Source organism: Siphateles boraxobius, unplaced genomic scaffold, assembly GCF_051911475.1.
Source record: "Siphateles boraxobius isolate OS27281-9 unplaced genomic scaffold, OSU_SipBor_1 5, whole genome shotgun sequence".
NCBI lineage: Eukaryota > Metazoa > Chordata > Actinopteri > Cypriniformes > Leuciscidae > Siphateles > Siphateles boraxobius.
This window is the reverse complement of record NW_027509141.1, coordinates 24,917,743-24,932,356: the sequence shown is the minus strand read 5'-3', so window position 1 is coordinate 24,932,356 and position 14,614 is coordinate 24,917,743. Positions and strand designations below refer to the sequence as shown.

The window sequence follows — 14,614 nt, the reverse complement described above, 5'->3', positions numbered from 1 at the left end:
CACACACACACACACACACACACACACACACACACACACACACACACACACACACACACACACATGTGCATTGGCAATTGGTTTTGCGTTTCATTTTTGTCACTCAGACTTTCCAAAGCTGCTGATATGGATCATCACTGGGTGTCTCAGACCTGGTTGGGTGACGTCGGGCTCCCCCAGTACTCACAGGTCTTCCACAACCAGTTAGTGGACGGCAGAGTGCTGAACTCTATCACACGAAGAGACCTGGAAGCCATCTTTAACATCACCAACAAGTTTCATGTTACCAGCATCCTATCAGCCATTCAACTTCTGCAAATGCTTAATTTCGACAAAGAGGCAAGATTTTTTGTATACTCACATTCACTCTGAAAATATGCAAATATTGTTGGTGATATTGTAAAATACACTGATCAGTTTGCTTTTATCATAACATCTCTGCAGATTATACAGACATGTCGTGCTCAGTGTGAGAATCGAGATCTGGATCCGGTGGTCTGGACCAGCCACCGTGTCATTAAATGGATCAGAGATATTGATCTTAAGGTGGGTAACACCTAAAAATCCATGTACACTATCATTGAAAAGGTTGAGGTTGGTAAGAGTTTCAGTTTTGCTTTATATGTTTGTGGAAACCATGTTTTGTTTTGTTTTTTTCTCAGGGTTCTTTTATGAATATACCCCCGGATACACAGACAGGGTTTAAGACTAAAATTATGTTTTAACTGAAAGCAACTTACACTGACATATCTTAAAATATGTCGGTGTCACTGTTTTGTCTCAATATGCACACCAGTACTGTTTTTTCTGAGGCACGTTTATAAAAGCTAATTAAATGTCCAAATTAACCTAAGGCCTAATCCTGGCTTAATCTAAGCCCTGTCTGTGAAATCAGAAGAACACCATTATTAGATTTTTTTTATGCATTTTAATCAATTTAATACATCCTTGCTGAATTTAAGTATTAATTTAAAAATAATAATAATAAAAACATGAATGACCCCAAACTTTTTAACTGTGGGGAAAATACATTGGCCCAAAAAGTAGGCTATTTGGATACTTAAACCATGCTTAATGTATAAATGTCATAATTGCAAAAATCTGAGAAAAAGTCTAGCATCATTTACTACTAGGTTTGATATTTTTTGTTAGACATTTACTGTACTTTTATATCCAACCTGTTGAATGTTGTCTTTTATGCAGGAGTATGCTGACAGCCTTCAGAACAGTGGCATCCATGGAGCTGTGATGGTTCTAGATCCGACCTTCAGTGCGGACAGCATGGCCAAGGCTCTAGACATCCCCAACAACAAACACATGATCCATCGTCATCTATACGAGGAAATGAAAGTGCTTCTCAACCCAGCAAGGTGTGTCAGCTTCATTTCATAGTCATTTTTAGTAGCATATGAATATGACAAACTGCTGCAATAATAGTTATTAGAGAAATTGTAAACTTTAAAAGTCCTTGTGCCATTATCCACCTAATTTTTTTAAATTGCGGAAGTCAGCTGTTTTGTACCTCTAAAAATAATTGGAAGCTGATGACACCAAGTCTGACACATTCAATTTACGCCCGCTAGTTACTAAGAATGTCATTCCTGCTTTCGAATAAAAGTGTTTTATGTAGGCTAAAACAAAGAGGTTGAATTTCATGTTTAACAATGTATTTTAATGATAGGTAGGTTTATTTACATGTTGATTTGGTAAAGTTGCTTCAAGTTTTGTGGCACTTAAAAATGATTTAATATGCATTATTACATACATCTCAACTCAGTAGCCTATAAATCAGTATTTCATTTCCCTGTATTTCATTTATTTATTTGTTGCGTATAGCCGTGTAAAAAGCACTCTGCTGAACAGTAACTGTATTGATCTTAAGAGTGTGTTTGAGTAGTATTTCTGTCTTGCAGAACTAATCAGGCTCAGGACTACAGGAAAGAAGGGACTCCTACACATTCACCTGCCTCAAACTGCCGCAAAACTGAGGAAGGATTTTCTCCCAAGCAAAAAGTTGGCAAGGTAGGGGCTGTCCTTTATTGACATAAAACGGTCTTTCAAAATTAAGACAAATGATGGACTTTTTCCGCCTATGTTATTGTTAACGATCTGTAAAAGGATAAATAGCCTTTCTGTCATTCCTCAGAGCCCTTTGAGATTCAATCCACTGGTCGCTGTTGGGAGGGACTTCACTTTTCAAGGCGGGTGTGGATCACCACCCAGAGAAGATCGCATCAAGATCCTGCAAAGGACCAAAGGCAGTCCAATGCATGGTTACTCGAGCATTGAGATCACGAATGTCTAAAGCCAACACTCTATGTTTACCTTGGATGAACAAGGAAGAGTGAACCTCCCCTAACCTCTAAATGGACCAAATGAGCTCAATTATTTGTAAAAGAGATTTGATAATTGACCAATTGCACTTATGAGAATTTTGTATTGGCAATAAATCACAACTAAGCACTTAATTATACATTTTATAAACTGGCTGCATTAAAAAAATGAAATATTTTGTTACTGACATAATACTTAGATGAACTTGTCCTGATTCCTGTAAATTCCAGTCAGAACTGTTAGGTATGCAGCTGAAATCAATACCACATGTTCAGATGTCCATTCCCTCCATGAAGGTCATCACAAAACTGTGCTTGTTTAACGTTACGGAAAACGTATGAGGAATAGCGCTGTGAATTCATTGTGACAATGCTTTGAATGCCCCATCAATGTCTTTTCTGTGTTTGAAGACATCTGTTGACATCTGCGAAGATGTTTGTGTTTTCAAAGTCTCATTTGCATACAAAATTAAAAAGCAAGGGCCACTTTAGTAGCAATGTTGTGTGGGTAATAGATTAGTCATAAGGATGACTTCCGTTTAATTTAAATAAGGGGAATGAAAGACAAAAAAAATGTATTCCCTTGTGATTTTCAACATCTCTGTCTTACCATGCATGCAATTCAGTTTGTTCAATGGAATGTATATATATATATTTATCAATGCATTGTATAGTGACTATCATGCACTAATAAGGAAATGCAAGAGTGATACGATTGAAAAGCCTTTAATCCTTTCTTTAAGGAGTGAGAGAATCATACTCTGTCATGAGCAGGGCTCCCAGATGAAATATGGAAAGGTAAAATATAGTATACAATCTACAAGCCAATGCCACACATGTACTGCAATTTCTACAGCTGTGTTTTCCCAAGTTTTCCACTCAGAGCCACAGGGCACACAAGAGCAAATCCAGTTTTGCAGCTTTTGCATGGGACAGCATTGAGCTTTGATACAAACAGCCTCTGTCATGTGGGTCGACACAGGTTAGATAACATGAGTGCGTTTCACAAATTCAACCAATTATTATTTTCAGATCTTGTTCAAATCAGTTGGAAATGCCAATTATGAATCACAGATATACTGCTTGGTTTGACTCAAAATGTCTATTGATAGACATTGGTCACACATCATACCAGCAGATGCACAGCTCAAGAATATAGCAGTTTCTGGTGGATTATTAAGGTGGATTTTGCAATCACAAATCATTTTGATATCTCTTTACCTTGTGGCATTAGTAAAAATGTACTTTTGAGAAACATTTGTTTATAGATAGCCTACATACCATGTGTCATTGACACAATAATCTGTATAGAAAAATAAAAACTCTATATGCATATATTTTGAGTGTTGCTGTGTGTTTGTTTGTCAGGTTGGTTTTATACAATACCGTTCAAAAGTTTGGGGTCAGAAGGCTTCTTTTTAAAAGAAATTAATTCTTTTATTTAACAAGGGTGAATTACATTGATCATATTGACATTAAAAATAATTATGTAACAAAAGATTCTATTTCAAATAAACGCTGTTCTTCTGAACTAGGCTATATATCAATCCACATAAAATTAAGCAGTACAAACATTCTCAACATTAATAAAAGCACCACATCAGAATATTAGAACTATTTCTGAAGGATAATTTAACTGACTGGAGTAATGTCTGCTGCAAATTCAGCTTTGCTATCATAGGAATACATTACATTTTAAAAATATATTAAAATATAAAACAGTTATATTAAACTGAACATTTGTAAAACCTGAAATTCAGATCTTTTCTGGGTTAAAAATAACTTTTTCATAAAATTTCAAATGACTGTATGTTTATGTTTTAAAACAAAATTTAAAAGTCTCTCAAATAAATTTTACATACAAACCTTAATTAACTGATTAATCAAAAAAATTGATAATTCCGTGGTGAATGCTAATACCTTTCCGGAATCCGGGTAAACTGAACAGCTCTGTAATCTCATTCCTCTTCTATGAAACCCGCCTCGCTTTAGGACCACGCGTCCTTCTAAACTCTTTACAACTGAGGGGTTGCACTCGAGTTGATTTTAAACTAAGTTCCTGTCTCTGTTTAAGCCCACAAATTGTAGAAGCAGAGTGACCGAAGAAGGAGTTAGAATAATTATCCAGCTTTTCCTTCCATAAACGAATGAAAGGATCGTGAGGACGCTCGTTTCACCTGCGGCTGGGAGCGACACCTGCCTCAGGTACTTTCGTGACACAAGGTGCGAAGGGCGTTAAACCGCGGCAGAGTTTAGGTTAGGCCGTACACTTTAGCTTCAACTTGGTTTATGCTAATTTATTTGGCGTTTTACGGTACGTTGAGGTGTTTGACTTTTCTGACAAAAAGTAAACCTGGAGATTCTTTAGAATGCTGTTGTTACAAAGATTCTGTTGTTGTTTAAAATTCTTTCAAAATATCGTGAAAGACACTCAGGGACTTCCTCTTAATAGCTTCATGTCAGTAAGATGGCATTAATAAATCGGTAATCATTTATATTTGTTCTTGTTTCAAAATATAAAATCTTTAATTGTTTCTCAATCTTCACATCTGATGTCATGGTGTCTAATAGACCAATTTCCAAATGGTCTTTAAACAACATGATGAAGGTCATTAATTTTTTCCCCACGGTGTTTTATAGTATAAACAATGACACTGAAACGGTAGAAACACGATCTGCTCGAGTTCCCCTTAGAGTTCTGACCCTTATAAAGCTTCCATGGTTTACTACTTATTACAGTTACTAATGTAGAATCATCATACATTAATATGGCTTCTCAAACAGTGTAAGAGATTCCTGTATTGATATAAATTTGTTTGATTAGATTTTTTTTTGGATGAGGTTACCACAGTAACAATTAAAGTAGTATGGGATTTTTGGGGTAACTATAGTTACAGTGGTTACCATGGTAACCGTAATGTCTGCTTGTATCAGTATAAAAGCTGTAAAGGTATTTAAGTTGACGGTGGACTTCACTGTCATATCGCTAAATTTCTTTTCCGTATTTTTCTATTATTTTATGTAAAAACAAGATAATCTAACATAATCACACATGCAAATGGTAGCGGAACAAAATACAGAACAATGACATAAAAATACATTTTAAAAAACAAAATACAACATACAACACTCCAACTCTGTAATTGTACATAAATGATTGATTTCTTCTCTGATAGATTTCCATAATTGCTTCTTTCCATCTTTGAATTAGTGAGGGTTCTGGTTTGAACGGTGTCTTTCTAATTTACTTCAAGGCCACAAAAATGTTGTTTTATATTTTCAAAATGGAGGGAGTTTATCAAGAATGGGGATTTCAGAGCATTTTTCAATCATGTGAAATATATCTGTCTGATTTCCTCATCCCAATATTTTTCTATTAATATATGACAATTCAAAATAATAATATGACTCCAGTTGCCCTTATTTTACCCATGATTACAACCTCCCTTTTCAGAACTGTTGTATTTATTTTCAATAACCAGTGTTATAAAATTAGTATTCCAGACGAGACACGAATGCATGCAGTTTATTTTACCATTGTGTGACCATTCTGCCATGTATTCTGTAAGAATAAGTTCAGATCAGCTCAGATAAGGTCATGAGGTGCATGTTTAGATGGGGGCATTTAGTGACCTGTGGACCTCTGTTTGTTTACTTCAGGACGGGGAGCAAGTGTTGCTCTGTGTATTTGGACAGGCCTTCCTGGTCTTTTGTCATATTTCCCTATTTTATGTTTCTTTTGTTTTAACCAGAGTTTAATGTTCTTTGCTCTCATTGACTCCTTTGAAGAATTGTCACGTACCAAAATCTGCATGTGATTAATATGTTTATTTTAAGGATAGAATTGTGCAAATAATTAAGGCTATTTTCTCACAGATTCTCTCATGAGGATGAATTCTTTTGATTTTGAAAATTGTTCATGGGATGCAATGATCATGTTTTTTCATTGCGATTCTGTTTTTGTTTTTGCTTTGTTTTTACAAGCAAATTGCCCGATTTCCATACTGCTGATTTTAATCATGATCCGAACAAAGATGCTACACTCGTGTAACATGAGCAGTTGTTTTTGACTTAAAGTAGACTTAAAGCAAAAACAGAATGATCTGACTTTAGCTTTGTGACATTATGCTACACAAGACACACCTGCACAAAACAAAAACTGCAGACAGACTGAATGAAAATGTAAATTTCACTCTCTGACAGTAGATGGCGCTTGTGGAACAGCAGTGATATATTCACTCTCTGCCAGTAGATGGCGCTTGTGGAACAGCAGTGATATATTCACTCTCTGACAGTAGATGGCGCTTGTGGAACAGCAGTGATATATTCACTCTCTGACAGTAGATGGCGCTTATGGAACAGCAGTGATATATTCACTCTCTGCCAGTAGATGGCGCTTATGGAACAGCAGTGATATATTCACTCTCTGCCAGTAGATGGCGCTTGTGGAACAGCAGTGATATATTCACTCTCTGCCAGTAGATGGCGCTTGTGGAACAGCAGTGATATATTCACTCTCTGCCAGTAGATGGCGCTTGTGGAACAGCAGTGATATATTCACTCTCTGCCAGTAGATGGCGCTTGTGGAACAGCAGTGATATATTCACTCTCTGCCAGTAGATGGCGCTTGTGGAACAGCAGTGATATATTCACTCTCTGCCAGTAGATGGCGCTTATGGAACAGCAGTGATATATTCACTCTCTGCCAGTAGATGGCGCTTGTGGAACAGCAGTGATATAGTGTTTCCTTGGTTAGCACTGTACACAAAGCAGAGCTGCGCTTATAAACACTAATTTATACTAAGGAAAGATGAAAAGATAATGCCACTGAAACTTTTCCGAAAGGCAGTCAGTTTCCTTTATAGATCCATTCATAAAGACCCCCACCCTCAATTCAATATTTATATATTCTTCCAATTTTTCGGGGATCACGAAAATGATTTTGCTTTGCCTGGTACAGTATTTTCTCTGATGGCACGTCTCTGTTTTCCTCTTTGTGTCCATCTTGAGTGATGTCTAACTGCAGAACCGCAGAACCACGTCACAGCAGTCTGAGGACAGTAGCGTCAGACCCGAAGTTAGGATAATGCTGAGGCTCGTCCCGCCCAAACACTAACCTCTTCACAATAAGCTCTACCTTAACGAATGTCCAACCCCACCCAACCACTAAATCTACCCTTAATGATATATAAGCTATAAGCTCCACCCCAACACCGGCTTGAGACTGCTGGCCTGGCACTGCTGTCCTCAGACTGCTGTGACGTATGGCTCTGCGTTTGGTTATTAATGTCCATTACAGGCCAGAGTGTTCAGTCTCTGGCCTGTGTTAACGTCCTGTTTACAGACTTTGTAATATTTCCACATAAATGACATTTTGGGTAATGATTGCAATGCAGTTTGTGACCATTTCCAGAATAGAGACCAGCCAAAATAAAAACGAAAAACCGATCGTGTGTTTGGAGCAAAAACTCTCCGGTTCTTTGCTGAATAATGCTACCTTTCAGATTGTGCTACCAACACTATTTACAATGTTTAGAGGGTAGATTTAGTGTATGGGTAGGTATAGATGTTAATAAAGCCTCAGACCACATGAATATGGTGTTGGTAGCATTTTTTTGCTGTCGAATTGTGCAGTAGTAGCAGTAGCGCAAATCGTCAGAACACCGGTCGACTGGTGCGTCTCTATTTAAAATCCCTTTGAACAAAACTCCTCCTGCCAGTCTTGAAAAACAAAGACAGGCTTTTACCATTATTGTGCACATTTTGCAGTGCTTGTCATGTCTTGCTCTGTGACAAACCTGTTTTATTAGTGCCACTAATGTACAAGGCTTTCTTAAACTAACTACTCTTTCTTTCTACACAGACAATTTCTCCTTTTCTGTCCCTCTCCATCCGTCCATTCTTCATTCCTCTCAAAATATGAATAACAGAATCATTCATTTGTTCTTCACCCTTAAGCCACTTGTTGTAAATGGAAATCTGAACAAATATTTGACCATTTACTTTTCACCCTCTAGTAAATTACACCCACAGGCGGATGATGAATCATCCTGAAAGAAAGGTCCCATAATGCCTGCAATCGTGATTTCTGTTTGAGTGGTCTGAGCACATAACGTAAAACGTTTGTAAAAAACACCTTATGATAAAACGTGGCTACTCGCTTAACATTGCGCACTGTATTTACATGTTGTTAAATGGAACTGTATTAAGAGTCTTGTATAAATAGAGTAAATACTCTAAGCATTTTGTAAGAATTAAATTAATTAGCCTAATTTTGGTTTTGCTAAAAAAAAATAGGCTGTTTGTCCTTTTAATGTGAATTTAAAGTAGCTTTTACCTAAAATGACACCCCTTCCCCAGTTTCATTCTGAGCACAGTGAAGTGCCCACATTCATGGTGAACAATGCTGTGTTGTTATGGCAACAGTTAGTGCACAGCAGCAACCTAACCTTAGTGCACTGGATCGGTTAGTTGATTTTTAGTGTGCAACTGTGAATGTCTTCCTAATGGGTCCTAATCTTTACTTTAAAGGATATTTGCTGAAAGCTGTTGTTGATGTTATGAAAATGATTATGGATGTGGAAAAGAGTGTAAAAGTCACAAGTGTTAAATGTTGTCTTTTTAATGCACTTATTTTATCACATCGAAATGGTCCCTGTTTCTTATTAGTGATGCTGTCATTTGAGGAGTTCAGAAATCATCTTTTTTTTTTTAGGCTGATATGTCACATTTCCTTATCTCTTTTATCACATCCCAACAAAGACAGGAAGCTTTTTAGCACTTGTACAACAAAATAAAGATCAAAGTGTGTGTCACACACACAAAATGATGGGAAACGTGTTGTTGCATAGGCCTTGTTGAATCATAAACCGGCTAAATGAGGTGTACTGTGTTTTCTGCCAGGCTTTTTTTTGTGTGCCAGGCACAAACTGCTTACAAACTGATTTTTATGCTCAACATTAAAAATGTAATGATGATTACAATTACCCCCTTATGATTGTTTTATTGACACCCACCCAACAAATTGGCTCAAAGAAAGTGTTTTACTGTAAATGTGAATCACTGTGATTTCAATCATATTTCTACCATTTTCTATATCATTGTTTATAGAACAAAAGACCCCCAGAAAAGCAATTGACCTTTATTATTGTAATTATGTTTCCGAGCATACAGAAGTAGCTATGTTTTTATCTCTATTTTGTTATTCATCAGGGTGAAACGGACTATCTGGAAAAAATGTAAAGCATGGTTCTGTCCGTCGGTTTTTGATTGGATGGAGGCTGATTTAAATACGAGCTTGCAGTGAATTGTAATAAGGGGGCGGGGTTTAAGCCGACAAAACAATTGGAGAAGTCCTGCATGCATCACCAAAGAGAAGTCTGACGTTTCACTGCAAGATCGACTTCTGGTGGATATCATTTTGATGAAAAATTATGAGATATAAAATATTATATATAATTATATATAAATATTATAATAATAATTCAAAAAATAGAAACAAGTGAAATTTATTCAAGGACGAATCGGTCACAATAAGATCAATAACATGACCTGCCATCTTTAGATTATGACCAAAACCAATTAGATTCTTTAATTGTCAGGCCTGAAAACTCCCATACAATCCCTGAACTTGGGATCATGGTCAACCTCAACTTTCCCTGGTCATTTCGCAAATACGAGACTGACATGACTGGAAAGCAGCACAAAATGTATATTAAGAGTTGTAGCGAGTTGTACAATGTCCATACATGGTAATTCTTTCAATGACATGCTGGAATGCTACCATTTGACCTCTAGAGCGGCATTGAGCCAAATGCATCATTTTTTGCTTGAGAGTCTCTCTCCAAATAACTGAAACATAGAAACCCTTTTCTTTTCTTTCCAGTCATTTCCAGGAAGTATTTCCCCTTCAGTGAAATGTTTATAATGGTTGTCTCTTCTTCTTTTTTTTGTCACAGTTCTGCTCTCGTCCTCCACATTTGGAACACCCTTCCGGGGTAAGTGTATGTTTGTGAATATTCGAGAGGATCATTTACAGCTATGTGCGCCAGCGGGCAGCCTCTGTGTTCAGGAAGCAGGCCTTCACCCAACAGTCAGGAGGGCAGTGGTTCAGGCTCCCAGTATGCTCTCTGTGCACTGGGGGTGGGCCTGGTGGCTCTTGGTGTTGTCATGATCGTGTGGAGCATAGTCCCTTCTGATGTGACACAGTTGCACAATTCTACAACCACAAACAGTGGAACTGCCAGTGGGGATGTAGGAAAGACATCGTCTGTTGCATTTGCGCTGGTTGGAGCTGGTGTTGTCATGTTGCTCCTTGCCACATGTCTCGGGGTGAGGAACAGGAAGAGGATGAGACACAGGGAAACTGCAGGTGCTGGCCGTGCTGATTATGTGGATCATGTCCATAGAGATCAGGATGAGGAGTGAGTACTGCTCTACACTCATTACACACACCCTCTCTGTAGGGTGTTAAAAGATGATCAAAAGATTAATGTCCAGGTTTTGCATAGGGATACACCGATATTACAATTCTGGCCGATTAACATATGTCAATAATTATTTTCTTGGACGATAACTGATCAATGGCTGATATTAAAATGAAATGCCCTTTAAAAATCTGTCATTGAAATGCCAGATTTTTTTGTTTTTGTTTGTTTGAGATTTGCTAAATATTACATTTAACAGTGTTATTAAAGTTCTGGAGTCTATTTAAAAATAAATGCGGTTCTTTTGAACTTTCTATTCATCAGAATCCTGAAAAAAAAGGATCACTGCTCATCTGTATCACAGATATGTTTCTTGAGCATCAAGTGACAGTTCATTTTTGTTATCGCATGAATAAAATACATATTAAAATATATTAACATTTAAAACTGTTATTTTAAATTTTAATAATGTTTCACAACTTTTTTACTGTATTTTTGATCAGATAAATGCAGCTTGGTGAGCGACAACGTAAAAAAAATCCGGTCACGCTTTAGAATAGGGTCCAATTCTCAATATTAACTATGACTTCTGCCTCAAACTCCTAATTACTGCTTATTAATTGTTAGTAAGGTAGTTGTTATTTTTGGGGTATTGGGTAGGATTAGGGATGTAGAATAAGGTCATGCAGAATAAGGCATTGAAATTGCTTAATAAGTACTAATAAACAGCCAATATCCTAGTAATATCTATGCTAATAGGCAACTAGTTAATAAAGAGAATTGCACCCTAAAATAAAGTGTTATCAAAAATTCTTACCAACCCCAAAGGTTGAATGTGTATATAAATAATTAATTCTTTTTTCTTTCTAATATCAGTACGGATATATTGTGCATTCCCTTTGTTCAAATCCATCTAAGTGAAGCATTTTGATTTATTGACTATATATTATGTTTCTCTGTATGGAATCAAGTGAACCCATACCCAGCTTTGACGTCCCCACCTATGAGGAGGCGGTCACCAGCGGACGGTACCCTGTTCGACAGAGCAACTTGCGACAGAGTTACCAGCTGCCCTCGTACGAAGATCTGATCGGTGCCGTTGAAAATGAAGGCCAGCAACCGAAAGAAGGTAGTGGCCAAGAGGCCCCTGAGCTGACTCCTGGCCCCGGACCCCAGCCTGCGGCGCCCACCCGCGCCAGTAGCAGGGCCAGCCGCCTCCTCAGACCTCTCCGAGTGCGCAGGATCAAGTCAGAGAAGCTCCACGTCAAGGATATCCGTTTGAATATCCAAAAGCCTGGACAGGGTAGGGTGGTCATTGAACCTCTGACCCCACCACCACAGTATGAGCACAAGCCCCCTCAACTACCCACAGAAGCAGTGTAATCATTCAATCACTGCAAGTGTTTGCATCTGTGGGTTGCTTGGGAAATGTTGACTCATCTGTGCAGAAGCAGAAAATTTCAGTGAGAGCATTAAATGTATCTCTGAATCTGCCAATTTATGAAATAGGATACATTCATGTGTGCTGTCAATTTTTTTCTTGGACAAAACACTAAAGCCTACTTGAATGTTGTTTTTTTTATCAGAACTATCAATATTCTAAGAAGGATATTATAGTAATTTATTGTTTTTTTTAAACTGAAGAGGGATATGAATGTCACAGAGTGTTTCTTGAGATAGAGATTCACTGTTTACTTCCAAAGAACTATGTACATTGCAAAAAAAATAAAAACAAAACAAATTCTTATTAAAGAATAACTTGCAACTCAAGAATCCCATCAAACGGTTGCCATGAGTGAAATGGCAAATGCTAGTTGCTGTTTTTGGAAAAGGCTTTTTACATGTTATCCTAAATCTGAATGTAATAGTTTTTCAGCTTAATCTTTTATTCTGAATATACTATATAATACATTTGAACCAATTGTGCTTCTCTGGCCAATTTTATGGGAATGCAAAATTAATGTTTATAATAGATGTAATTCCAACTAATTTGCTTGACAAAATTTTTCAGTACCATTAATCCAATTAATAATATAATTATTTTTTTTCAGTATGTTTTCATTAACAATGTGTCTGTTCCATTTGCAATTAACTTTGCCTCGTTTTATCTAGATATATTGTATTTTAAGATATTGTGTTTTAAGGGTAAAAATTAAGACTTTTTGAGTTAGAATGCAATTTCAAATATTCTCAAAACTCGTAGGAAATTATGTAACCTTGTTATTTTAAAACAAATTCTGGATTCATTATGAAATCATAAAAAGTGATATTAAAAAAAGGAAAGGTCTAGATAAACAAAATAGACCTTTTTTTAGGGAACTCAACACTGAATTCCTGAAGTGCACATGTGAATTTTAAAGATTTGGCTACTATTCCAACTGCTACTGTACAAATAAGCCATCATGCTGCAAATGAACCGTTTTCAATTAAACTGCACTTTTTAGCTAACGCTTTTGTTTTTATTTACAGCTTAGTTTGTTATAATTCAGTTTAATTATTTGATTGAGGTGTAGAATCTTGGGAAATGTATGCTATTAATATTTTAAAGCAGAAAAGCTCTATTTTTTTTTTCTTGTGGGACTTAATAAAATTGTGTAAATATATGTTATTGTTTATCTTCATGGTTCCCTAAGTTGTAACATAATGTGTGCTGATTTGTAGTGCCCCCTAGTGGCTTAGAATCGTACAAACAATATTGAAATACTGTCAAGGATGGCAAATTTGATTGCACTTTTCCTGCCATAACTTTTAAAAGCTGTCGTTTATAAAAAAAAAATGTAATTTTGATCACTGCCAACTCGAGCTGTTAATTTCCCATGTTTTTTCCCATTTTAGTTCTGAGCATTTTTCCTTTTATCATCAAATTTATTTTCCCAATCTACTTTCACCTATATATTTATCTTTCATTTGAGACATCACCCTACAAGTATGTGTGGAGGGAAAGAGGTCTATATTTTGACAGGTATTTGAAGCCAATTCAAACTGTGAATTCATGATAGTGTTGGATTTCAAGCAACCCCACGTCAGGCATATGTGCCAAAATTAACCATTAGACAAATGCTTGCAATTTCTATGTTCCATGAAAAACAAATTAGGCTGTTACAATATCACCCCAATGACCCAATCTAAACAAAGCAGTATGAGTTATGCCTTTACTAAACTGTGCTCTTAGATTTTAGAACATTGGTCAAAATGACGTTTTGAAATACACTGTTTATTGTTGATTCAGGTTTGTCATAACTTGCTTTTTGTCCAAAAATGTGCAATACTACAGCATGATGGGGACATTGCTGATATACAACAGTTAACAAGAATTGAATAACTTACCGATCAAATGTTTGGGGTTGGTTGGATTTTTTAATGTTGTTAACCATAATAAGGACAAGAATAAAGAGACATCAGAAAATTAATTTAATGCTATTTTCCATATTGTTAGGACACAAATAATACAATTTCATGATTTTGTTTTAAAACGGGACTTTTATTTTTGATTTTAATGTTTGTATCCCCCATGATACATCAACCCTTTAGGGGTATAAAATCATTGAAAACAGAATGCTTGTTTGGCAAAGCATTTTACAACATTTAGCCACATTTTTTAAACAGTTATTCTCTCATAACTTAAAGTAAACATAATTTGTAAAATTCTGTTAAACAATAAGTATAGTGCCTCTCTATGAATATATTAGCCTACTACCGTATCATATTTAATATGCAAATTTGTAGTGCCTATAAATGACAAACACGACCAAAACTTTGCTAAAAAACCTGTTCTACTTTATGCCTTCTTCCATCTGATTGATAGTTCATTCTTGTTTATCAATTAAAGTCTTTTTGCTGTGAAATCTTTAATGA

The 14,614-nt window shown here is 36.3% G+C and overlaps 3 protein-coding genes across 5 annotated transcripts in view; all 3 read left to right on the top strand.

The window, feature by feature from the left end:
• Positions 1–440, top strand: part of kaznb (kazrin, periplakin interacting protein b) — a 154,551-nt gene extending 154,111 nt beyond the window's left edge. The window contains exon 14 of the mRNA XM_077203539.1: positions 108–440. Coding sequence (XP_077059654.1) covers positions 108–372 — 265 coding nt within the window. The 3' untranslated portion in view covers positions 373–440. The remainder of the gene's footprint in view (positions 1–107) is intronic.
• LOC143711688 (kazrin-A-like) lies at positions 421–3,668 on the top strand. Its single transcript, XM_077203544.1, has 4 exons — positions 421–546; positions 1,204–1,370; positions 1,914–2,022; positions 2,147–3,668. The coding sequence occupies exons 2-4, from the start codon at positions 1,249–1,251 to the stop codon at positions 2,303–2,305; spliced, it is 390 nt and encodes a 129-aa protein (XP_077059659.1). The 5' UTR covers positions 421–546; positions 1,204–1,248; the 3' UTR covers positions 2,306–3,668.
• Positions 3,669–4,270: 602 nt separating this feature from the next.
• On the top strand, positions 4,271–14,167 carry tmem51b (transmembrane protein 51b). Of its 3 annotated transcripts, none has more exons than XM_077203535.1 (3): positions 4,271–4,538; positions 10,292–10,756; positions 11,731–14,167. In XM_077203535.1, exons 2-3 carry the CDS (start codon positions 10,374–10,376, stop codon positions 12,140–12,142), a joined length of 795 nt encoding a protein of 264 aa, XP_077059650.1. In that variant the 5' UTR covers positions 4,271–4,538; positions 10,292–10,373; the 3' UTR covers positions 12,143–14,167. The 3 variants fall into 3 exon arrangements, with proteins under 3 accessions (XP_077059650.1, XP_077059652.1, XP_077059651.1); XM_077203537.1 differs by having other exon boundaries at positions 4,306–4,556; XM_077203536.1 differs by having other exon boundaries at positions 4,306–4,589.
• The last annotated feature ends 447 nt before the right edge of the window (positions 14,168–14,614 follow it).